Source organism: Dreissena polymorpha, chromosome 3 (genome assembly GCF_020536995.1).
Source record: "Dreissena polymorpha isolate Duluth1 chromosome 3, UMN_Dpol_1.0, whole genome shotgun sequence".
Taxonomy (NCBI): Eukaryota; Metazoa; Mollusca; class Bivalvia; order Myida; family Dreissenidae; genus Dreissena; species Dreissena polymorpha.
The window spans coordinates 107,173,794-107,200,027 of NC_068357.1; the positions used below are offsets into that span (position 1 = coordinate 107,173,794).

Genomic DNA, 26,234 nt, shown 5'->3' on the forward strand with positions numbered 1-26,234 from the left:
CTTGTATACTTTAACAGACGTAAGAATTTTCGAGAACAGTCGCGATATTTGACCCGAGTGAGACACTCTCGCGCATCCTGGTCATCACATGTACCAAATTATTTAGATTTTCATACATTCTGACAGTTCGTTATCTCCCGAAAAAGTTATTGTGTGTATTGGAACATGACCTCGTGTTGATAACTTCTGACAAGTAATATGCAAATCCTTTCATGGAGGACAAAGTAATCTTACGAACACAGGTAAAGGACGGATAACAAAAATTTAAATTTTGAACCTAAATTGAGACACCGGTAAAGGATTTTCGGGTATGGATCTTGCGCAAAAGGCTCCATGACACTAATAACTTCTAGCTGACAATAAATTCATGCTTAACATGACGTTTTGCTCCAGACAAAAAGCACAGAAATTATTGTCTCAGTCCAGCCAAAGACCGCCCGCTCAAAATGATAATGTTGAACGGTGCAAGATGGAAAAATGCACGTACACATGGAACATGGGTTATATTTGAATAAAGCCATTACCTGTTAACTAATATCCATTGTGCACATATAAATTTTATTCAAACGGGTTCTCGTTAGATCGAGCCATGTGTCAAAACCTAAATACTTTTAATCCATGATGGTCAACACATGCGAACGCTATTTAGATGCGTAAGTGTCGATAAAATGAAAAACAATCGTTATTAAAACAATGTCCATAGCAATTGCTCCCAAAATGCCCTCATGTTGATGTAGTGTCGATAAAATGAAAAACAATCGTTATTAAAACAATGTCCATAGCAATTGCTCCCAAAATGCCCTCATGTTGATGTAAAAATTGCGATACAAATGTCATATTACACGGCTATACAATAAATGTCATCCTTTAAACATAGTAAAAACGATACACGTGTCAACTAATGAACACAACACAAACTACCAGCAGATTTGTTTCAATTTTAACTGAGAAATTATAATGGACGCATCATTGGGGAATTCCCAGTTGTTTGTACGCTAATTCAGCGGCCATGTTGGAAGCACTTTAAAGACAAATTCCGGGGAATCGCGCGCATCATGGCGGTCATTTCTTTTATCAATCCGCGAGTCCAACCATTTTCTCCGAGACAGTCCACAGCTTGGCTGCCAACTCGTCATCCTGGGCCAATTTACTAGGATCCTTCACCGCGCAATCACTATAATAAGAAGCAAAACAAAAAAGTCATAAGCCATATGTCTTTCACATGAAGCTCACAAGAATTTAACTGGTCTGGACTGCTTTTGTGATGTTCCCGTAAGCATGTTAGAAAACAAACAATATACCATCATAGCAAATGAGCAAAATATGACATCTGAAGTGTTAACAAGGTTACACGTTAGCCAATATAAGGAAAACTGCCATGCTACCCGGTGACTTCTTGAGTGTTAACAAGCTTCCTTAATTTTACTTGTGACATAGTTTCACGAAGATTGGAAATGTCTGTGACCTCTGTCGAGTTAACAAGGCCAATGTTGAAGACATACGAAGCACGACCGACAAAAAGGCAATCACGTTGTGCTCAGGTAAGCTATTTAAATACACGGAGACTCCAATTTATATCCCGGGGGTGTGGGGGTGGCATACTTTTAATACATCTGTATGAAGACCATCGTGTTGTTAAAAAAAACAAATACCAAATACCTTGGCCTTGAAATTTTAGAGAAAAATATTTTTAGAGTATTCACTATGTAAATATTGGGAAACAAGTAACACTCGGGGGTGGTCAATTTTGTACCCCTGGTGCATGTTTTAACAGAATTTGCAAAGGACCACCATAAGATGTTACGTGCCATACACAAAACCAGTGAACCTTGCGGTTTGAGATAAGAAGATGTGTAAATACGTTTTCGCTATATGCATTTAATAGAAACAAGTAACACTCGGGGTGGGCAAAATTTTCACCAAAGGGAGGCGATTTGATTGGAAACGGCCCATCATGCGACGCTACTTGCCAAATACCAACCTTTGGACCTCGCGGTTTCAGATCAGAAGAGTGTAAAGCTGTCAATACATACATAGCCTACATATAGGAGAAACAAGATTCTCCCTGGGTTGGGTCAATAATGACCACATAAACATGACTTGGAAGAGGACATCAGGCAATGTTACATACCAAACACAAAATCTTTGGGACGTGTGGTTTCAGTGATTGTTTACGTATTTCTATAAACATTTTAATCCCAGGGGCATTATTAAAACAAACTTGGTACACGACATCCGTACGGTGTTTTATGCAAAGTATTACATCTTGTTGTTTAGAGATGTTTAAAGCGTTTTGGTATAAAAGTCTATTTAATTCATTTGAGCACCGGGGCAAGGCCATTTGCAACTCGAAGTCATAATTTGAACAAACTTATTAGAGGTCCTTTATTACATGTTAAACCTCAAATAGTATTATATTTTAGCTATTGTGATCTATATATGCAAAGGTCTATACATGCAAAGGACCGGTATGATTTGTACTATTTTCAAAAAGGATCGACCAAGTATCTTTCAAGTTTCAGTGAAGGCTGTTAATGGGTTGAGGAAGATTAATGAGACTTAAGTTGTTCTGTCCTAGTTAAGTTTACATTTTTACAAAGAAAATACAAACGGAATCGCGAAACATTTTATGACGCATATGCTAGTATAAAAGATGGCCCTTTGAAAATCATTTTTATATAAGCTTTTAGATTGGATTCGGGTGAATTTTGAAGATTCTGTAATTGTGGGCGCTTTCTAAGTTTCAAAACAACGATAGCATGTATTCGGTTAGTGTGTCACGGTCACAATTCCGATACAGCAACTATTATTATTTACATATCACGAAATCGTTCTGTACGTAAATTCCACAACTCTGAGAAAAATACGCAAACTCTACCTGAAGTATTTCCCGGACTGCCGCTCTACTTCCGGTGCGAGTGCGCAGTGCAGGCTGGTCTGAGCGCCCGCAGTCGGCGTCTTGCAAAAAAACTTGAAAAACGCGTGGTAAAAGATGAGGACTGGGATGCGGATACAGATGTTGTATTCGTTGATGTACCGGAGCAGCTCCGTTGCCACCGCCCCTGGGTGAAGGGAGGCCGTTACCACGCCCGTCCCTGCAGGCAAAAACATAAGCTACACAGAGCGATTTTTCCTTCCGCGTTTATATGTATGAAAGTAAAATTTGATGTTATTTTATCATTTTAACTCCTAAACACTCTGGGATGACTTAAGGAACCCGAGATGCGTGAAGTGAAAGGCGATACATTGCTTTTGTAGTTTAGTAGTACGATTACAAAGAGCATCTTTCTTAGGTGATTTGCCCACAAGATATAAGCGCAATGATATTGCCCTACTGGTAATTATTATAAAAGACACTCAATTTCTATTTGAAAGAATTTATTTTAGAGACGAATACAATCAATATGAAAATCTTTAACGATTAAATTATCTTTAACCCTTGTTAAATACAGTCTCTATAAAAACGGAGAAAACTGATCATCTTCTGTATTGATCCCCAATTGTAAAAACGTTCCTTTAAGTCGTCTGCTGACGCTGATTGTCAAATGTACCTTTAAGTCGTCTGCTGACACTGAGTGCCAAACGTACCAATTAAACGTCTGCTGACACCGATTGGCATACGTACCATTACCGGTAAGTCGTCTGGTAACACTTATTTACAAACATACCATTTAGTCGTCTGCTGACACTTATTGTCAAACGTACCTTTAAACCGTCTGCTGACAATGATTGTCAAACGTACCTTAAAGTCGCTTGCTTGCACTTATTATCAAACGTACCTTTAAGTCGTCTGCTGAGTTCGCGCGTGAAGAGGATGTTGGCTAGCTTGCTCTGACTGTAAGCCATCACGGGGCTGTAAGACTTCTCGCTGTTCAGATCATCCAGATCCAGGTGTTTAACAACTGCAAGAAAAATTGAGTCTCGTTTTGGGAAAACTGGTCTTAAAGCATGTGCGTAACGTGTCGTCCCGGATTAGCATGTGCAGTCCGCAATTTCCGACTTAACTTGATTTTCGCCACGAAGAGACTTCCTTTACACAAAAAACTATACAAGTGGAATACACAGGCTAATCTGTGACAACATACTACGCACATGTACGAAGGCCAGTTTTCCAGAGCGAGAATCGTGTTGACAATTGCGAGTATATGTATTGTTATTGTTTGTACACTTTGCATAGTGATCGGTTGTTAATCGCGTTTTTACATAGGCGACCCTGGTTCATTTTCAACTCCCGGTACATGTGAGTTTGGTTGTTGGTCACCATACAGGACAGTTGAGATCAAGGTCCGGTGGTTAAGGGGGCACAATACACGACCACTCGAAATAAAATGTCTTTCAGTTAACAAGATTGATATGGTGATCCTAAAGCGCCCACCAGACTTAAAGTTGTACAACAATCATTATTGAATATTGACCTGATTACTTAGGGACGGGCGGACGGATCGTCGATTTAGAGCTTGTTAAGCAACCCAGATATATGTTCGCAGAGATTAAAATACGTACAAGTGTGGCCTAAGGATGAGACAGTGACGATTCTACTCGGTGCCGATTTCTTAATGAGGTCCAACAGCAGGTTGGTGAACAGAAAGTGACCCAGGTGGTTGGTTCCCATCTGAAGCTCGAGCCCGTCCTCCGTCTTCCACTGGGGCGTCCACATGACCCCTTAAATGGAAAGCGATCCACTGCACGAATATCAGGACATTATATTTCTTGAACGTCAAAGAACTAATAAAATTAAGTCGTTTCTTTTGCATAACAAATAGCTATTTGAATTTTTACTCATTTTTGTATCATTCAGAAATATGATCTTAGGCTCTGTTGAAAACGACAAATGACGAATGGTTTAGCGTGACCATTGAAAGAAGGAGGAATTAAAATAATGCATACATACTCATTACATTGGGTTAAATATGTATTGCAAGATAAAACATCGTATCTTTTTTTCAGGTAATTACTTTTCGCAAACGAACTGACAGACTTATAAATTGAGGCCTTAGTAAAGAGACAAATGGCAACTATTAGATCAATTAGTAAAATAAGCTCCATGACTACATTTTACTTTAAGTAACCTCTGATGAAATATAAAGGTATCTCAATACTTTTGAGAAATTGCAGGATCCACCTTTGCAGACGGATGGACTGGCAGTGGAACAGAAAACCTAAATTCGCCTCTCTAGAAAAAAAGACCAGAAAAAGACTAAAACAATCATTACCTGCGTTATTTACGAGGATGTCCAATCGGTCCTCTTTTTCGAGCACCTCTTTTGCACATGCGCGGACAGATTTCAGTGAAGACAGGTCCAGCTTGTATACGACGACATTCGAGTTTCCGGTAGAACGTTTAATGTCGTCTGCTGCTTCGTTCGCGCGTTTCATATCGCGACAGGCGAGAATCACGCGGGCGCCTGGAATTGAATGCTACGAAAAATATCTATATGCTATTTGTTCATTCACGTTTTATAATGATTTAATTTGAACAAGTTTACTTCCTAAAAACATAATTAAAGAAAGCTCTGATGCAAAGGTTGTTGGGTGCGGTGCAAGGCTCCAACCTACAACGGCGTTTAACACTTTATCTTAACCGGGCGTCTGGGTCTTTAACTCACACCCATCCACACTTCTATATGTGTGTCAAGTGAATATTAAATAACAACAGTGGTTACGTTTTCACAACGCACATAATACGGTGATAAGTTGAGAATACGCGTACCCCTTCCAGCGAGGTCCTTTGCGGTCTCCTTGCCAATACCCGTGTTGGACCCAGTGATTAGAACAGTCAGGTTGTGGAGCTTCACTGTAGAGCGACACACCCCGCCTTGTGAGTAGCGCCGCAAGGCCCAGAGGGCGCACGCTGGAATAAATTGATCTGTAATATCTAACAGAGAAAATATCAGTAAAAAGGAAATATCCGTCTACAGATAATCAGAATATGATTGAAAATAGGTTTTAAAGGTTATCAAAAATATTCGTTTTAATGAACACATCATAGATGAACGATTAAGAATAGACAATTATTAATTATTGTAGTGTCGAAAACGGCGTGTTGTAGGTAAATTGAGCTGAATGCTCAAGCGTAATGGACGTCACAAGCTGCTCCTAGATGACACTTACGGGGTTTCAGGTGCATGTACATATTTCAGTTTCAGGACGTCTCTCTTACGGGGTTTCAGGTGCATATACATATTTCAGTTTCATGTACATATTTCAGTTTCAGGACGTCTCTCTTACGGGGTTTCAGGTGCATATACATATTTCAGTTTCAGGACGTCTCTCATATCTAAAAAAACACATTACACGGAAAAGCTGTCATATCACCAGTAGAGAATGCACAGGCTGATCCATGACGACGCCTTTCGCAAGTGCTTTCAAGGGAAATAGTTTCGTTATGTTTAACAATTCGTAAAATACAGTAACTAACAAATATATTATATTTTAAGAGCAAGAGAGACAGATTGATAATACAAAATAGCCTGCCCCTTTAACGAATAAATGAGCTTTAAAAGCAAAGCCTTACGCGTTATCGCGCATTTTTTAAATGGACCGTATGGAGAAGTATTCTGTACGCTATCTTATTAATACAGGTATTTTCCAAATTATCGATGAATTCGATATCTGTATTTACACAAAACTAATGTCTTTTAAAGGGGCCTTTTCACAGATTTTGGCATATTTTTAAGTTTGTCATTAAATGCTTAATATTGATAAATGTAAACATTGGATCTTAAAAGCTCCAGTAAAAAATCAAGAATAAAATTTAAAAAAGTAGCAGGTACCAGGGCTCGAACCAGTGACCCCCGGAGTCCTGGAGTAAGTCTGAAGTGAACACGCATTAGCCCTCTCGGCTACTCCGCCGGGTATCTTAAGTTAAGAATTTCATACCTTATATAAGCAATCTTCGTAGTTTCGTAAATTTAAACAACATAACTCTCCAAATTATTCAATCGTTTCGCGTTGCAACGCTTTATAATTTTTAGGTTTTAAATCATTAAAAGATACATATAATGGCTATATTGGACTATGGTAAATGTTCAGTAATACTGTTTCCTCACAAATATCATAACTAAAACGAAAATTTGCGAATCTAAAACAACTTTTTTCAATTTTGTCAATTTACCAAACCGTGAAAAGATCCCTTTAAGGCTAAAGCAGCTTTAAAAAAAAGAAAAGCAAACAAATACAGGCGAATACTATGGTTACTCAAGACCGCACAAACTGGGTCGGTACAATCTCGTTCAAAGCAAAGACATGTAACATCCTGTAATGAAAAAAAAACATGTACACGACGTGGCGGTTGGATTTAAGAAGTCTCAAGACATTTCACAAACCACGGAAATGGTATGATGTATCACAGGTGGTTAGCGTGTTGCTATGATATCAATTAGTGAAAACATCATTTTGAATGATAAATAATCATATTATAACAAAAAATTATCTTTTCTGAAAAAAAAAATCACTATCAAATATATTTATATAACAAGGTATGCAACTCAAAATCACCACAAATGGGGTGCATCGCTTTGAACAGCCATATCTTCATCGATTGTGCAGCGTTGTTCACGATCTCGGTCTTATTCAACGCAGAAATGAATTTCCTTTCTGGAAATGTATATGTCTTGCAATATTTTTACAAATGCTAGGTAAACTTTTAAGAAATAACACGATACACAACTCGCATGACCCAGTTGACAATGATCATGCAGTCTTTATGAATGAAATCTCCAGTTGTAAAGACACACCTCCGCATTGGACCAATGAAATCACTCGTTTGTTTAAAATGTCAGTTAGTTGAAATGTATGTAAACAAAGGTTTCAAACGGCGCTGGACAGTTAGTCTTGATGCATAATGTAACGACAAGAACGGTAATAATATGTTTTCATACGTTTTATTGAATTATGGTATCGAGGTACATGAACTTTGTAGGGAAGATGCCCTTTACTCCGTGAAGATTTCAGTCTTAAAGACTGATTACCGTTCTTGTCGTTACATTATGCATCAAGACTAACTGTAGGAGCTTATTATTTTATTACTGGAACTGACCAAGATTGCTCTTTAAATCAAGTAGTGTTTCGCAAGTGACTGACAAGATCGCTTGCTAAGGCCATTCGTCTGATAGCGCTATAATAATACATAAAGTAACGTTAACGTTTCAGGGACCCATACACACAAATTGTGTGTATAGGTCCCTGGTTCGAATCCCGTTAGAAGCATGATCGAACAAATGATGAGGTACTGTATACATTTCAATAATGTTTGCATCAATAAAACACCGTTACTAAATAAATATCTAACGTAAAAAGAGGGCACAAGATTTGTTTTTATAAATCTATGTATGAAGGGGAAATGCCGTCGATGTACGAATCGTACGAGTAATGGAATAATAATAATAATAATAATTATTATTATTATTATTATTATTATTATTATAATAATATAAAGAAACTGGTTTATAAATATATTGTCAATGATGTGTCCAGGGACGGAACCAGGATTTCTGGTAAGGGTGGGCAGGATATTGAAAGATTTGCTAGGGATCCAGGCGGCCACTAGGCCCCCGGAAGCTCCACGATCTCAGTGATTTTGAAGGCTTTGACAACCAATCAACAAAAAGAGAATCAATGTGCAAAAAGAGGGATACATCAGAATCGCAAAGTTCGACTTGAAAAACCGGTCGACAGAGAGTCTTAAGCTAAAACATTTAGCGATTGTCTGTGATAAGTGGGAAATGTTGTGTACGAAAAAGAAGAAAAATGGGTTTAAATAGGAGATTTAGATCTAGTTAAGTGTGAAACATCAAATGAATTGACTTTACTTTGGCGAATTTAGGGGTGGGGTGGGGGAGGGAGGCGTACGCCGCCCCCCCCCCTTGGATCCGCCTATGGTGTCGTATACCCGTGCAGATGTGTGCAAATTCACGTATAAAACACCTAATTTATAAGACAGTATAAATGATTGTTGATAAAAAATACTTTACATTCCTTTAATGGTAAATGACATCAAATACAAATAACCAATTTACATTATGTACGCAATAATTGACCACTCGCCAGCTGTCAATCAAACTCACGTAATAATCAATCAGATTTCGTTTATTGCGGCCACATGGTCCGACAAACAAAGACTGTCGGAGTAATGGAATAAGCATTTTATGAAAACACAACTTAGTGGGCGGAGCGATCGCGTATTTGGCGACTGGTCAATTAAAACATTAAAAAAATAGTACAGTATTCTTACCTGCTGTTAGTGTGCATGCTACAGCAACTTTATGTTCTTCCAAATATTCATACGAAACGCGTGCGGTGTTATTAATTTGTTCCATCTTTCTTTGTAGACCCAAATCCGTCTGCCTCCGCACCGTAAAAAGACGCCTTGTTATATAGCTAGCCTATGCATGAACATGTATGATGAAATGTACACCGTCCCAGATTAGTGTTTTCCGATAGTGTTTTCAATGGTCGAATTATCCCAGCCAATCTTTCCTCGACGGTTGCATTATGGTTACAATATACTAAATAATTTTGGAGTGCAATACCCTTTGGAACGTCATTTATTTGAAGACACAATTCTCTCTATGGGCACTTGCCATGACTTTATTTTTGAATATTTCTGTGTGCATGTGGTAGAGAAAACGTTGCTGTATACTACAAATTCAGTGTTTTGCTTTTAGGTTGGAGACTACATGAGACTTTGACAGATGGCGGGAAACCATCATCAACTGGAGAAAATTTGACAGGAGCTTAAATGTAAGTATAAATGGTCAATATTCTAGCAATTTCACTTGTTTTCAGTAATTCGAAACTAAGTGACCTTTAATTTAGTCAACAACAACAACATGCTGAGTGAGAAGTAAACACATGTACTTCCTGCTTGAAGCAGCCGGCATTTGACAGATTTCAACGGTGGGTTTAAATAAGTTAACAGTGCCAAAAAAGTAAACGGTAATGACCCATTTTGTTTGGCTCAGTTTGAAAGCATTTGCTGTGATGGTGCAAAGCAAGTTGTCCACTGTGTGCGTATTGTTACCCGGAAAGATAAAAACGATGGCCGGGTTTATCTGAAAATGGGGTTTTTACGATCAAGTTCCGAGACCTCCGAAAAGGTCTATTTTACCCCAGATATCAGTTTAAAGTGCATTTTCTGTATTGTTTTGTGCTTTATTTGCAAGCTGTTGATGAGCTGCACTGAAAATTGTCTGAATCTATTTTCAGGTTGTGACTGAAGGCCTTGTTTTGAGGGTGTTTTGCAAACCAGTGGTTGTCGGCCTGGGAATTTTCAAGAAAAACTGTAGACTGCCCCCTTAAGGTAAAAATCCAAAATTTCACACCCAACACCCCATAATCAAAGGTGACATTTTTTGATAAAATAGAGTCATCAACACCTGAAAACAGCTTTCCCATTCAATTCTGACCAATTTGAGCAGAGATATTAACATTTCAGTAGGGGGAGGTAAGCCTGATTTTTGAAGAAAACCCTATTTTGCACGGTACGCGCATCTGCTTTAGAGCTGCAGTCTTTGTTTCTTTGTGCGATATGCTTATTTGTTTATGCAAGAAAGACTAAGCTGACTTAATTCAACTATATGTACAACATTTGGTGCCTTTCATACCATTTAAACCCCTAAATGTGCATAAACTTTGATGAAAAGCGAGTAAAAAACACTGATTAAAGGGAAAAATCATCAAAATTCATTTTATTTTTGAACTTTGACCAGTGTGGTGAGCAATTTTTTACTCCGGATGTAAGCTGACACTGATTATGAGTCAGTTTTGGCAATATGATTATATCTACATTTCATATCTGTGCAAATTGAGTGATTTTTAGACTTGGGTAGATAATGGAAAGAATGACCAAAAAGTTGCGTGAAAATGCCGCCGTTGATATGCTCACTAAAAATAGTCTCAAATTGTACATTGCAGTTATTTTACAAAGAAAACCACCCTGTTTAATCCAGAATTGACTAAAGAGTACAAATAATTCAAATTTAGATGGGTTTTAAACTTTGGACTGCTATCTTAAGGAGGCAGTCTACAGTTTTGTAGCCATATTTGCGCATTTGCCCCAGTCAATTTCCTGAACTTAAGGTATATGGCCTTAACAAAATTGTTTTTTGACTCCAGGAGCTTAAATGTAAGTATAAATGGTCAATATTCTAGCAATTTCACTTGTTTTCAGTAATTCGAAACTAAGTGACCTTTAATTTAGTCAACAACAACAACATGCTGAGTGAGAAGTAAACACATGTACTTCCTGCTTGAAGCAGCCGGCATTTGACAGATTTCAACGGTGGGTTTAAATAAGTTAACAGTGCAAAAAAGTAAACGGTAATGACCCACTTTGTTTGGCTCAGTTTGAAAGCATTTGCTGTGATGGTGCAAAGCAAGTTGTCCACTGTGTGCGTATTGTTACCCGGAAAGATAAAAGTGATTGCCGGGTTTATCTGAAAATGGGGTTTTTACGATCAAGTTCCGAGACCTCCGAAAAGGTCTATTTTACCCCAGATATGAGTTTAAAGTGCATTTTCTGTATTGTTTTGTGCTTTATTTGCAAGCAGTTGATGAGCTGCACTGAAAATTGTCTGAATCTATTTTCATGTTGTGACTGAAGGCCTTGTTTTGAGGGTGTTTTGCAGACCAGTGGTTGTCGGCCTGGGGATTTTCAAGAAAAACTGTAGACTGCCCCCAAAACTTAAAACAGTGACCGCTGATTCGCGTCGAGTTCTTTCTTACATACCACATGACCTATCTTTTTTTACCTATCTATTTTATTGTTTTAATCAATTCGGCTTGGAATGCTCTAAAGGTATGGTTATTAGGGTGTCTACTTGCAAAAGTTTGACTTTATTTTTCGTTGAAGTTGTTGGTTTTACATTGAATTTGTTAAGGAAATCTTTTGGTATATTGTGACCTATTATCAGTGTATGTGAGAACATGGAGCGACAACTCTGTTGGGAGATTAGATCCCAGTGTACTGAATAATGATCAAGGTCACTGGGATCATTCCTATTTTTTTGTTCTAGAAATTGCCAAATACTCGTAAAAATCATATTCGAACTGATTATACCTGCCATATTTAAGTTATCGATTTAACAGGAAAAAACAACAAGTTTTAGCAATCAGAATCTATATTAAAGTAGTTTCCAATGATATTGTTTAATTTTCACTTTCGATTTGGAATTTATTTTTACACATGATATGTTTGCACATTAATTACATCAGCAAATTAATAAATATTGTATTGCATTTATAAGAAAGTAAAGTAAATATGGTCCTTATGGATTAATACATTTACATATTAAAATATAATTAAAGTTCAAAATAAATCAATAATGTAATGGGAATTATTAAGTGCAGTCTTAATAAGCTTCCAAAATGGCCGCCTGGAAAGAATTTTTGACAAATGAAGGTTTCGAAAAACTGAAAGAAGCGAGGCATTTCGCCGACGAACTCGCTAAAGATGATCCTGATGAAGAACCATATCGGTCTTTGTATAAGGCGAGAGATCTTTTGAATAGTGTCAAGAAGGTCTTGAAGAAAACCGCCGACAAACGTCATTGGGACGCGGATTTCTATTTCGTTTGGTGTGCTCTGGAATTAAAACTAGGTAGTTGCAATAATCCAACTCCCAGCGTTGGCACCCGTTATGCGGTGCTCTTGTTTATTATTCTTAACTAACATTGTTTTATGATTCAGTAATGGAAAGACACCTTTTTCGTTGGTATTTAAGTTGAACATAATGTTTAAAGTAAATAAAGATTTCTTTATGAAGTATTTAAGCCATCATGATACACATTGGCTTCCTGGTTAATTGTTGTTTAGTTTAACCTATTTACTTTAGCTAAATTGCATCGAAAGCCTCAGGCTTATTGAAACGCTCTCGAGTCCGTTTCCAGGGCCTAGAACCAGTACTTGGTGTCTTTGGGGGAAATCTAAAGAATGCTCCCACAGTGGGGATCAAACCCGTGATCACTTATCCATTCCAACACTGCAACCTTAGTGTGAACCAAGTGGCATTCATTTATTTATGAATGCACAATGAGGCCCACAATATGCATTTCTATAGAAGTTATTAATGTCCTCAGAAATGTAACATCCATCCAGTGCTTTCCACAGGAATTTTTTCAGACGCCCCGGGGCCGTTTAAGGGGCGGGGGTACTTATTACTTTTCCCGTCACTACACATTACAGCAGAATCTAGTATATCCCAGTTTAAAAAGCAAAATCTGGTAAATATTTACCATAAAAGTGCTCAAGAATTTCAAGAAACACAAACATTCGACTTTTTTCAAATTAATTTTGGCATATGTTACTATTTAAAGATGTGACGAAATGTCCAATCGGGGCATTTTTTTCCTCTGAACACGCATTAATCTCCTGACATGATGTTCTCCTTTTTATACAACACAGAATACACCCACACTTTCCATGCAACGTTCTACATGTCTGCATAATTTTCGCGTGCTTTTTATTGAAACAAAGGATAAAGCACTGTTTATTGTCCTTTACCGGTTTCACCGGAGGGGACTTACGGTTTTCCCTCTGTGTGTCCGTCAGTCTGTCACACTTTTCTGGATCCTGCAATAACTTTCACTGCTGAAAATGGTGGATCCTGCACACTATTCTGGATCCTGTGATAACTTTAAAAGTTATTCATATTTTTTCATGAAACTTGAAACATGGATAGATGGCAATATGGACATTATGCACGTTATTTCATTTTCTTCCTACGTCAAAAATTATGACAACAAATATATAAAAAAAAATTAAAAAATTCTGACAATGGTGGAGCCGGCAATAGTCTTGTTTTACGCTAGAATTTGTTAATGTCATGTTAGCATTAAAATTCGGAAGCGTGTTTCGGATTACAAATTTAATAATACTGATTTATTAATCGACAGAAACATTTACAGTTGTGCGTAATTAATTCAACGATTATTTGTTAAAGCGCATTACGAGTCGAATAAATGTTTTGACCATATTAATTGATTATGCATGAAATGCACAATATCCACGGGGATTACACTCGGTTGCCATCAGTCTTCTTAGTAAGTGGCCGAGACTCGTCGTATGCATGATCTTAATGCAGGTTTTACTGCCTACGAGTGTTGTTGCTCATTCAAAGCATGCGCTCTAATTGGCCAATATCGATTTTCCATTACAATGACAATCGGCCTTTAGGCGTGCTTTAGGTGGGTAAAGAGATACATGACGTAATTGACAGGGGATCATAAATCGGCTCTAACAATTTTTGGTGAAGTCGATATCGCTTTGATCTTAAGAATGCCTAGTTGCAGTATGAAGAATTCACACTGATCAGAAAATTTCAAGCGCCCCGCAGACTCTGATTTCGACTTTCAAGCGCCCTGGCAAGGGACCGCTAAATGGCCTGTGGAAAGCACTGCCATCTCACCCTTGTTGTCTATAAATAATTTACACAGTCGTCGAAATTCGCATTAGTCCGAAAGCAAAAAACTAGTATTTTTATGCCCCCCTTCGAAGAAGAGGGGGTATATTGCTTTGCTCATGTCGGTCCGTCGGTCGGTAGGTCGGTCGGTCAGTCGGTATGTCGGTCCGTCCACCAGGTGGTTGTCGGATGATAACTCCAGAACGCATACGCCTAGGATCATGAAACTTCATAGGTAGATTGATCATGACTCGCAGATGACCCCTATTGATTTTGAGGTCACTAGGTCAAAGGTCAAGGTCACGGTGACCTGAAATAGTAAAATGGTTTTCGGATGATAACTCAAGAACGCATACGCTTAGGATCATGAAACTTCATGGGTAGATTGATCATGACTCGCAGATGACCCCTATTGAATTTGAGGTCACTAGGTCAAAGGTCAAGGTCACGGTGATTCGAAATAGTAAAATGGTTTCCAGATGGTAACTCAAGAACGCATTCGCCTAGGATCATGAAACTTCATGTGTAGATTGATCATGACTCGCAGATGATCCCTTTTGATTTTCAGGTCACTAGGTCAAAGGTCAAGGTCAGGGTGACCCGAAATAGTAAAATGGTTTCCGGATGATAACTCAAAAACGCATATGCTTAGGATCATGAAACTTTATGGGTAGATTGATCATGACTTGCAGATGACCCCTATTGATTTTCAGGTCACTAGGTCAAAGGTCAAGGTCACGGTGACCCAAATATAGTAAAATGGTTTCCGGATTATAACTCAAGAACGCATACGCTTAGGATCATGAAACTTCATGGGTAGATTGATCATGACTCGCAGATGACCCCTATTGATTTTCAGGTCACTAGGTTAAAGGTCAAGGTCACGATTGATCATGACTTGCAGATGACCCCTATTGATTTTCAGGTCACTTTGTCAAAGGTCAACGTCCACCCCCACCCCCCCCCCTCACCCCATCACATTTTTTTTAAACATCTTATTAAATTAATTACTTCACCCCGAAGTATACCCCCTCTCACCCTTATCCTCCACGCCCCAACCCCCCACCCCACCCCCCCCCCCCCCCCAATTTTATTTTTATTTTTTTTTATCAAGAGGGCATATTTGGTATTGCTGTTTGGAATAAATTACAATAACATGTAGCAATATGCATCACACCACTTTGTTTTCTCAATCACATTGCAGTGTAAAAAGATGTAGCATTCCAAAAAAAAAGAACATTTTTCCAAACCTAATTTTTTTTTTTTCATATTCTTGTTCTTTTGTGTCTTTCTTATCCAAATTTTGTATCTCCTAATTTTTTCGTATGTACAATTATTTTACTATCCAAAATGTCCAACAATCGTACCAAAGTCAAAATCTGTTTAAGACTACTTATAAAACAATGCAAATAAATATGTGGGACTTCGTTCATAAATTTTTTGTACATAAAGGAAGTGGAATGCATCTAATTAAATACAGCTATTGTGTTTATGCCAATATACATGTAATTTTCTAATGCACTGGAGAGCCTGTTGTTTGATCTTTAGATGAGCCAAGTGTACCAACTGTGTTTTGTTGTATCAAATGAACAGTTCAATGAAACTGTTTCCATGGCAACTTTGATTTCAGTACAATGTACTGCTTTACCAGTCAATATTTTTAACTTTTGAGCTTAGTGTCTCATTTGTACATGCATTACTGTATTAACTCCAAATCAACTAGTACAAGTGGTAGGCCAGTATTACATGGACTGGTGTTCACTGTTTACACAGTTTCACAACCCCATCTGATACTGGTCAGTATCTTGGCAAGTGGCCAAAGTTGGGAGCGGAATTAATGGTCTATTACATAACTGACTTCTGTGTGTGGTAAACACATGATACTGGTCATGTGGTCAAGTTGCACTTGTATACATTTGCCCAATACACAACACTAGCCTTGGCTATTTTTAATCAGATTGCATTGCTATCTATGGTGGTCATTGACTAGGGGAGTTAACTGCTATAAATAACATGTTTCATTACCATTAATAAATAAAACATTACAAATTGTGTGCACGTTTCACATATTGTCAAATAAGTCAAAATGTGTGAAAGGAATCCAAAAAATCAAAGACTCAATCATATAATGGATATAATTGATTAGTATAGGTCCTGATTGGTTTTTGCACTATTAATTGGATACATTTCACAGGTCATTGACATACAGTGACAAAAAACATATTCACACAATGGCTGTCACTACAACGGAGAGCCCATATGGGGGGCATGCATGTTTTACAAACAGCCCTTGTTTCTTTCGGGCTTGTAGGAAATCTAATATTACAAGCCCGACGTGCTTGTACAATTCATTAAACAGAAAACGAGTTCCACTTTCATTTTCAATATTTGTTTACAAAGTTTTGAGCCGCTTAAATCAACAGCCGCTTATGTTTTAACACACTGCGCACACATGCTGGGCAATCAGCTGATGATTGGATTACTGTGCATAAAGCGCATGGTTTTGTGGTTCCCGGATTACTATTATGTAAAATCAATGTTTTGCGTTGCGTTCGGGACACAGAGAGTTATGGCTGAACAGTTGTCATTCAAGTACGTCGTTGAGGAATGCAAATCTGAGGTAACTGTGATTGACGCATTTGTCAACTGGCTTTTTGTAGAAAAACCTGGCACTTAATTGCTTATATATTTTCTGGTGGTTCAGGTTTGTTCTCTCTTTCACATGGATATGGGATACATTTCTGCTAATTTTTTACCTAAACTTTATGTATATATTTATAATTGGGATTTGATTGAAATCTGTGTGTGAAATTAATTTCTTCTTATTTCAGGATCCGAAAGAGGCTGGCTCAGATGACGAGGAAGCTAACTTGGATGAGAATGAAATTAATAAGAGATTTGTATTGTATTCTAAAGATTGAATAAATGAATGCTTCTTTGGATGTTTTATGTTATGTTTATCTGCCTTTTTAACAAAAATGTTTGGGCTAGTAAAATCTGACTCAGGCTTGTTCAAATTCCCATAGTACTAGCCCGACTTGCTTGTAGATTTAAATCTGAATTTCAATAACTGTTTACACTTACTTCTTGTTAAACTAATAAACTTATACATTAAACATTATGATAAGTCTTATTATAGGTAAATTGTTGCTAATGATTAACCGAAAAGTGGCCATGGCATAATGGATATGGAGTCCGCTTAGCAACAGGGAGGTTACTGGTTCGATCCCCACTGTTGGAGTGTTCTTGAGAACTCCACCATAGACATCAAGGACTGTTTCTAAGCTTTAGGCTTTTGATGCAATCAAGTTGAAATAAACAGGTTAAAACTAATGAGAAACAATTTAATGTAGCCTAGTGTTCATTCTGACCGGTATTTTGTAGCCAAATTTTATTTCTATGATATTTGCGGTAGGCATTCAATTGTAACAAAATTGTATTTCAGGCTAATGGCCCTAAAATTGTTCGTATTGTTAGGTTTAGTCATCTTTATCATGGTCCTGTAGGAAAAGTTTGGAAACTGGTGAATGGACGTTTCAGTTGCTGTGTGAATTTTATGAAAAGATTTTAAGAATGAAAGCATATTTTTTAGAACCTCAAATTGCATCATACAGTTTCTCAAATGTACAATCGTTTGAGTCACCTCTTAGTACCCAAATAGGGCTTGACATCACTTCGCAATTTTCTGGGGTATCCTGTGTACCTAATGCACATTTCTTCTGCATAATGTATGAATGCACACTGTATAAGAATAATTTTGCATTTTTAGCTTGACTATTATATATGAAATATATATAGTCATTTAGTGGAGCTATCCTACTCAACCCGGCGTTAGCGTGAGTGTGAGCGTGCAAATGTTAAAGTTTTTGTACCACCCCAAATATTTCCTATGTCCCTTGATTTAACATATTGCTTTTATATTTTGCATACTTCTTTACCAACATGACCCCAACCTATAAACAAGAGCAGACAACTGTATCAAGCATTTTGTAAGAATTATGGCCCTTTTTCCACTTAGAATATGCATATTATTGATAAATCTATGTTAAAGTTTGCCTACCACCTCAAATATTTTCAATAACCCTTGACATATTGCTTTCATATTTTGCAAACTTCTTACCAACATGACCCCAATCTATAAACAAGAGCAGACAACTGTATCAAGCATTTTGTAAAAATTATGGCCCTTTTTCCATTATAATATGCATATTACTTTAGTTACATTGCCATAACTTCTTTTTTTATGATTGGATTTTATTAATACTTTGACCAAAACAACGCTTACCTGAATACCACAATGGATTCCACCCAAACAATACCCCACGCCCCAACCCAGAATCCCTGCCCCCCTCCCCCCCCCCCAAAAAAAAATAAATAAATAATTTAATTTTTTCCTTTTATTTTTATTTTTGAAAGATCATCTAATAAATGACCACACCTACATTATACCCCCCTCTCAACCCCCCCTACCCCCCCCCAAAAAAAATTAAAAAAAATTGTCCTTTTTTTATTTTTGAAAGATCGTCTAATAAATGATTGAATATGAACAATTTCCCCATGATGGCTTACGTTATACTATCAAGCACTCGAATAGTCGAACGCGCTGTCCCCTGACAGCTCTTGTTATAACTCCTAGGGTGGCATATAGCATTTGCACTGTCTGTCCGTCCCTCCGTCCATCCGAAAACTTTAACATTGGCCATAACTTTTGCAATATTGAAAATAGCAACGTGATGTTTGGCATCCATGTGCATCTCATGGAGCTGCACATTTTGAGTGGTAAAAGGTCAAGGTCAATGTCATTTTTCAAGGTCAATGATCAAAAAACAAATCCAAGGGAAGTAATAAGCTTTAAAGGGAGATTATTATCTGTACATGCCAAATGATTAAAACAAATGAATAAATCAAAGCGGCGCAGTAGGGGGCATTGTGAACTGAAGAACACATCTCTTGTTTTTATGCTCCCCCAAAATTTATTTTGGGGGGAGCATATAGTCGCCGCTTCGTCTGTCCGTGTGTGCGTCTGTCTGTCTGTCTGTCTGTCGGTCCGTGCACAATTTTAGTCCGGGCTATTTCTCAGCAACTAATGACCAGAATTCAATGAAACTTTATGGGAAGCTTCACTATCAAGAGGAAATGTGCATATTATCAGGGGGTTCTGGTCGGATGATTTTTCACAGAGAAATGGCCCTTTGAAATTTTTGAAATTTTCCATTAACTGTACATATAGGGCAATTCTTGTCCGGGCTATTTCTCAGCAACTAATGACCAGAATTCAATGAAACTTTATGGGAAGCTTTACTACCAAGAGGAGATGTGCATATGATCAGCGGGTTCTGGTTGGATGATTTTTCACAGAGTTATGGCCCTTTGAAATTTTCTATAAAAAAATTCTTGTCCCCCCCAACTACTGTGCCCTCAAGACGTTTCCTTTTATCTGAATATATAGTGCAATATTGTGACCAAAAATACCTTTGGGGAGCATCACCCGTCTCCGACGGTTTCTTGTTTCTAATTTGCAAGACCATGTGCTTTAATTGGCATAAAAAGTCTATTCATTTTTATACGCCCGTATAAAATACGGGACGTATTATGTGAAACCCCTTGGCGGGCGGGCGGGCGGCGGGCGGCGGGCGGCGGGCGGAAGGCATCACTTTGTCCGGACTCTAATTCAAATTGTATTCATCCGATCTTCACCAAACTTGGTCAGCAGTTGCATCTAGTTGATATCTAGGCCAAGTTCGAATATGGGTCATGCCGGGTCAAAAACTAGGTCATAGGGTCAATAAGTGCATTTTCAAAGGGGCCACTTTGTCCGGACTCTATTTCAAATTGTATTCATCCGATCTTCACCAAACTTGGTCAGCAGTTGCATCTAGTTGATATATAGGCCAAGTTCGAATATGGGTCATGCCGGGTCAAAAACTAGGTCATAGGGTCAATTAGTGCATTTTCAACGGCGCCACTTTGTCCGGACTCTAATTCAAATTGTATTCATCCGATCTTCACCAAACTTGGTCAGTAGTTGCATCTAGTTGATATCTAGGTCAAGTCCGAATATGGGTCATGCTGGGTCAAAAACTAGGTCAAAGGGTCAATTAGTGCATTTTACTTTGTCCGGACTCTAATTCAAATTGTATAAATCTTATCTTCACCAAACTTGGTCAGTAGTTGCATCTAGTTGATATCTAGGCCAAGTTCGAATATGGGTCATGCCAGGTAAAAAACTAGGTCATAGGGTCAATTAGTCCATTTTCAACAGCGCCACTTTGTCCGGACTCTTATTCAAATTGTATTCATCCGATCTTTACCAAACTTGGTCAGTAGTTTCAAGATAAGTAATATCAGTACAGGAAATACTGCCATTCTATACCTATGTAGGTCTAAACAATTATGATTTAAATATTGTGTTTTAGAGAACAAATGAGACTAAGTGTACACTTATTGATATCAATGCATATATATGAATACATCAGTTATATAAGTTGTTGTTGTTTTTTTTGCTTATTTCCAAAACAAATACATCAATCATCAGTGTATCATCTCCAATGGCACACGAATCGGGCGTATATTGCTCCGTCATGCGGCGCTCTTGTTATGTATATTTACACTAACTTTCAGGTACCATATACATAGCAACAGAAGAAAAAGCAACAGGTGAGGAGCATTTACTGGGATGTCTTGAAAAGTTGGAGGATTTCAAGCTTACAAAGGAAGGAATGGGCATATACCAAGATACCCTTAATCAGATGGGAATTCTCTGGTCAGGCAGAGGGAAGCCAGAAGAGGCCTTGGACTACTTCAAACAGGCCGAACTAATTTATGTTGACTTTAAGTCTATAGTAGGAGGAGCCCCATTTATGATTGATGAGTTTCTTACAGCGCCATCAGAGGAAGATTCTGATAAACGTGAGGCCGAGCGAAAGGTCAAATTTGAGAGTGCCTATACCCATACACTGTTCTATTTTGCACAGGTGTATCAGCAGCTTGGTGATGCTGAAATCTCAGCGCAGTATTGTAACCTGACCTTGCAGAGGCAGCTGGATTCCCAGTCTCTGGACCGACTTGATTGGAGTCTGCACGCTGCTACTTTGTCACAGTATTACATGACCCAGAGAGACTTTAACATGTCTAGGCATTGCTTGGCTAGTGCTGAGGTGGTATTTCAGCAGGAGGAGGCCAATGATGTGACAAACTGCCCTGATGAAGTTAAGGAAAAGATGCAACAGGCAAAAGCAGATATCATCAGGTGTTGGATAAAGTATGCTCTTGGACTAATGGATTATTCTAGGGAGCAACTGCTGCAAGAGGCAGCTGGTAATGGTGAAGAAGAAGCTAATGATTATAAAGCTGATGGAAGAGATTCTGATAAGGAATCTGAGGCCATTGGGGTACAACAAGCTTCTGATGCACACTCTGTTCATAGTAATGGTAAGGTAGATGAATCTGAGGATACTAGCAGGGAAGAGAACGATCCCATTATTGCTGATGAAAGTGTTGAACAAAATGAAACTGAACAAACAAGTCAAGAAATTAAGAGCACTGCAAATGAAAATGATCAAACCTCTACTGAAAATACAGGTGAAGACAAAAAATATGTTGTAACAGATAACACCAGTCAACATGAGCAAGTGGTGTTAGACAAAGAAAATGACGAGGAAAAAAAGCAATTGGAACGAGAAGCTATTTCTAAAAGAAGTGAATTGTTGAGGAAAGAAGCTATGAAAAAGGATGGTAAAAAATTCAACTTGGAAGTGACATCCCACGAAGAAAAAATCACTGACAAACCTTTGAAAACATTTGACGAGGCAAGGGAGATATTTCTTATTATTAAAAAATGGATCGAGCAGGCTAAGGAATTCTACAAACTTGATCACCACTGTCCTGATTATGTTGCCATTGTTCAAGATCATAGTCTTTCCTTTAAATTTCTGTCATTCTTTGAACTTGACATGGAGAGGCAGTGCAAGATGCAGAAACGAAGGATTGACATGCTGTCTGAGATACTTAATGAGTTGAATCCTCAACACTATTTGCTTGTCTCTAGGCAACTCATGTTTGAGATTGCAGATACCTATAGTACTTTGATGGACTTAAAAATGGCGATATTAGAAGCCGCCGGGGAGGGGGTAAGGCCTACGCCTCATCATGTCAAGAAGATCAACTTACTGGTCAAGGAGAGTATAAAGTATTACCAAGAGTACCTAAACACTTTGAAGGGAGGAAAACCAGTATATCCGGATGAATTCCCAAACAATGATGTTCGGCCAGGGCTGGTGGCAATGTTCTGCATGGGACGGCTTTATTCCAAGTATATTCCCGGCGATGTTCAAACTAGACTGATGAACATTAAGAAGAGCAAAGACTGCTACCAGTTTGTTGTTGATTATTGCAATAGAAACCGGTCTGCAAAGGCTTTGGTGGAAGGCGAGTATCAAATATGTAAGGAAATGGTGGATCTACTTCCAGCAAAAATGGAAAAAATACGGCTAGAAGCAGAAACATGATTGTGATAATCAATGATCTATTTATTTAAGTAATAGGTTTTTGTTCAATATAGTGATGCATTTTGACATTTGGGAACAGTATTTTTGCTTGATCCTTGTTGGACAAGAAACTTTAAACTGCAATATACATCAAAAGATAAAACTTATAACTGTAATCAAATTACAACTTAGTATGAATTTAATAGAACATTTGCAAGTCACTGCAGGATAATAAGGTATCCATAGATTCAGTGTACTTGTTTTTGACGAATACAAATTTTATTCTATGTCTTTTTTTTAGCTCACCAGAGAACATTGTGCTCATGATAGCTTTTGTGATCTAATTTTGTCCATCATGCGGAGTCAACATTTTCCTTGTAAACGCTCTTGGACGAGTTGGAAAATGGTTTGGGTTGATTAAAAAACATGTCCGCCAGAGGGCAGGGCAGGGCATTTTTCCTTATATGGCTATAGTAAAACCTTGTTAACATTCTAGAGGCCACATTTTTTTCTGATCTTCATGAAACCTGTTCAAAAGATTTGTCCCAATGATATCTTGGACGAGTTAGAAAATGGTTCCGGTTGGTTGGAAAACATGGCCACTAAGGGGCAGGGCATTTTTCCTCATATGGCTATAGTTAAACTTTGTTAACACTAGAGGCCACATTTAGTGTCCGAGCTGCATGAAACTTGTCCAGAATATTTGTCTCGATCATATTTTGGACGAGTTTTTGAATGGAAAAATTGCCACCAGGTGGCTGTGCATTTTCCCTTATATGGCTATTGTTAAACCTTTTTAACACTATTAGTAAAACCTTGTTTACACTCTAGAGGCCACATTTATTGTCTTATCTTCATGAAACTTTTTCAGAAGATTTGTCTCAATTATATCATTAGCAAGTTCTCAAATAATTCTGATTGGTTGAAAAACATGGCCACCAGGGGTGTGCAATATATTTCCTGTTACGGCTTTAGTAAAACCTTGTTAACCCTGAACACTCTAGAGGCCACATTTATTGTCTGATCTTCATGAAACTTGGTAAGAAGATTTGTCCCAATGATGTCAAGTTCTAAAATGGTTCTGATTGGTTGAAAAACATGGATGCCAGGGGGTTAAGGCATTTTTCCTTATATGGCTATAGTAAAACCTTGTTAACACTATTACATTTGTTCACAATTATTGGACGGTGTGTCAAGCGAAAGAATTACGTCGATATCTCCAAGGTCAAGGTCACACTTGGAGTTTAAAAGTCAAAAATGGCCATAAATGAGCTTGTCCGGGTCATTACTATGTCATTCTTTGTGAGATTTTAAAATGACTCTGTACATTAATTTTGTTCACAGTGATTGGATGGCGTGTCTGATGCAAAGAATAACAGTTCAAAGGTCAAAATGGCCATAAATGATAATGGCATAATAATTCTTTAAAATCGCCATAAATAAGCTTCTCTTGTTTTGTGAAGACAGCATGCAAAATATTCTGTGTCAATGCAGCATGTCAGTGCTCACTCTGGCCTTCAGAAAATAATAGCCATCATTTTTTCCTTAAAAAAAATAATAGCCAAAACAGACGCAGACATTTCTGCAAAATGGTACTGACGGTAAAAAGAAAAAAAATGAATCTCGTGTTATCTATGTTTAATCAAATGTATATCTATTGGATTTAAGTTATAATATAAACTTAAAAACAAGCATAATATCAGTGTCATTTTCTTATAAAATATTATCATGTCTTTACAATAAAGAATACAATCACGGTTGTCGGTGTGACTTAACAAACCAGACATCAGCTACAGTTACATACATATAAACTTTGAAGCAAAAGATAAATACTTTTATTAAAGAACTATTATTAAAATAAGAAAACTGCCCTTTCAAATTGTTCAATTTTTAAAGTCTATCTAAGGTGCAAGTTCTGGTTAGTACAAAACGAAATATTGTCAACCAGACCATCCGTAACACCGCATATGTATTCGTCATTCTATAATTTTTTTATAAAGAATGCCAAAAATAAATTAAAATCAACAAACCGTACGTATCCGAAAACGACTGTCCGAAAACATGTCAAGATATCTATTTTGCACATGAAATAAAATATGCATAGAATCTATCGTTTGACTGCAGAAAATAAAACCCCGTAACCTTACGAATACGCAATCTATATAGGTTGAAATATTGTTTTAGAATGTGATATTTCAGTGCTTTACTTTACTCATAGATACATAATTTAAAATTGCGAGATGGCAGACATTTGCAACATGCGTAAAATGGTACTGTTTTCAGAAAGTAGCGACAGCGTGAATAATTGCAACATTGCAAAACTCAAGTTTTTTATACTGCTTACCTTTTGAGAAGTGTCGAATGTTTTTAACGTTAATTAGTATTTTGAGCACCAAAAGCACATTAATTATAGAAAAATATAATTATTATGAACAAAGATGTATTAATATATCTTTGGGTAGATCTATCATTTGTGCGTCGTAAACAAAATAATTACAAACAAAATTGAAATCATTATCACACATCAAGAAATGTTGAAGCAGACGACAGATAGCGGTAATGACGGGGATAATTAGTTGATGGCGATTAAATAATTATTTAATCAAGAAATGTTAAATGTAATCTAATTGCAGAAAAAAACGGCGTGGAAAAACTAAACCAGCCGACAATATTCGCGGCGATTTTCAATAATTACGCTTAAAAAAATAATTGGCGAAAAAATAACGAAAATCTAACAGTTACCGATACTTGGTAAAGCACTGGGAGATTAAAGACGTTTTTTTCGAAGTATATCAGTCTGTGGAACAATGATTCAGAAAAACGCTCTAGGCCACGATGTCGCAGAAGTTATTGACGCGTGTATGACAATACACAGGGTCGAGTGTGTACACAGGTAATCTCGTTATTGATTTTTCCTGCTTGATGGCCCCAATTTACAGGCGTTTCGCATTCGACAGAAAACTTGTAGAGGCAAATTAATTTTTTGAAGTAGGCGGATAAAATAATCGCCATTTTTTCTAGACAATTTTAAGAAATAATAGCCAGTTGGATTAAATAATCGCCATTGGCGATAATGTCTGGCAGCAGCGTGAGCACTGGCATGTGGGGGCCACACGTCATGTCTGTGACAAAGCTCTAGTTATAAATATTTTTTTTTGAAAACCTGGTTTTGTGACAATTTTGTCCTTTGTTTTAATTATTTCATTGGCAGTAATTGCATATTGTTTAATATGCTGTTCACCCTTTTTATGTTCCTTTTACTTTTTCCTTTTTTTTTTCCCCGGATCGAATGATCGGGGGTATATTGTTTTTGGCCTGTCTGTCATTGTATGTGTGTGTGTGTGTGTGTG

General features: G+C 37.6%; 2 protein-coding genes and 1 long non-coding RNA gene across 3 annotated transcripts; 2 read left to right on the forward strand and 1 right to left on the reverse strand.

The window, feature by feature from the left end:
* Positions 1-486: 486 nt before the first annotated feature.
* LOC127870887 (retinol dehydrogenase 12-like) lies at positions 487-9,484 on the reverse strand. The gene is made up of 7 exons (XM_052413470.1): positions 9,233-9,484; positions 5,711-5,851; positions 5,214-5,405; positions 4,504-4,662; positions 3,780-3,902; positions 2,879-3,095; positions 487-1,174 (listed from the first exon to the last, which is right to left on the reverse strand). The coding sequence occupies exons 1-7, from the start codon at positions 9,315-9,317 to the stop codon at positions 1,075-1,077; spliced, it is 1,017 nt and encodes a 338-aa protein (XP_052269430.1). The 5' UTR covers positions 9,318-9,484; the 3' UTR covers positions 487-1,074.
* A 281-nt stretch (positions 9,485-9,765) lies between these two features.
* LOC127870908 (uncharacterized) lies at positions 9,766-11,283 on the forward strand. The gene is made up of 3 exons (XR_008044996.1): positions 9,766-9,897; positions 10,207-10,300; positions 11,171-11,283. It is a non-coding gene; the product is annotated as an uncharacterized LOC127870908 (long non-coding RNA).
* Positions 11,284-12,164: 881 nt separating this feature from the next.
* On the forward strand, positions 12,165-24,373 carry LOC127870867 (KIF-binding protein-like). The gene is made up of 2 exons (XM_052413433.1): positions 12,165-12,598; positions 21,020-24,373. The coding sequence occupies exons 1-2, from the start codon at positions 12,367-12,369 to the stop codon at positions 22,903-22,905; spliced, it is 2,118 nt and encodes a 705-aa protein (XP_052269393.1). The 5' UTR covers positions 12,165-12,366; the 3' UTR covers positions 22,906-24,373.
* The last annotated feature ends 1,861 nt before the right edge of the window (positions 24,374-26,234 follow it).

Bases quoted from the DNA above. Each gene is read 5' to 3' on its own strand.
- LOC127870887 (XM_052413470.1), bottom strand. From the start codon at position 9,317: ATGGAACAAATTAATAACACCGCACGCGTTTCGTATGAATATTTGGAA. The intron at 5,406-5,710 runs GTACGCGTATTC...ATTCAATTCCAG, and splicing joins AAAGGACCTCGCTGGAAGGG to GCGCCCGCGTGATTCTCGCC. The intron at 4,663-5,213 runs GTAATGATTGTT...TTTCCATTTAAG, and splicing joins CATCCTCGTAAATAACGCAG to GGGTCATGTGGACGCCCCAG.
- LOC127870867 (XM_052413433.1), top strand. From the start codon at position 12,367: ATGGCCGCCTGGAAAGAATTTTTGACAAATGAAGGTTTCGAAAAACTG. The intron at 12,599-21,019 runs GTAGTTGCAATA...ACTAACTTTCAG, and splicing joins TGCTCTGGAATTAAAACTAG to GTACCATATACATAGCAACA.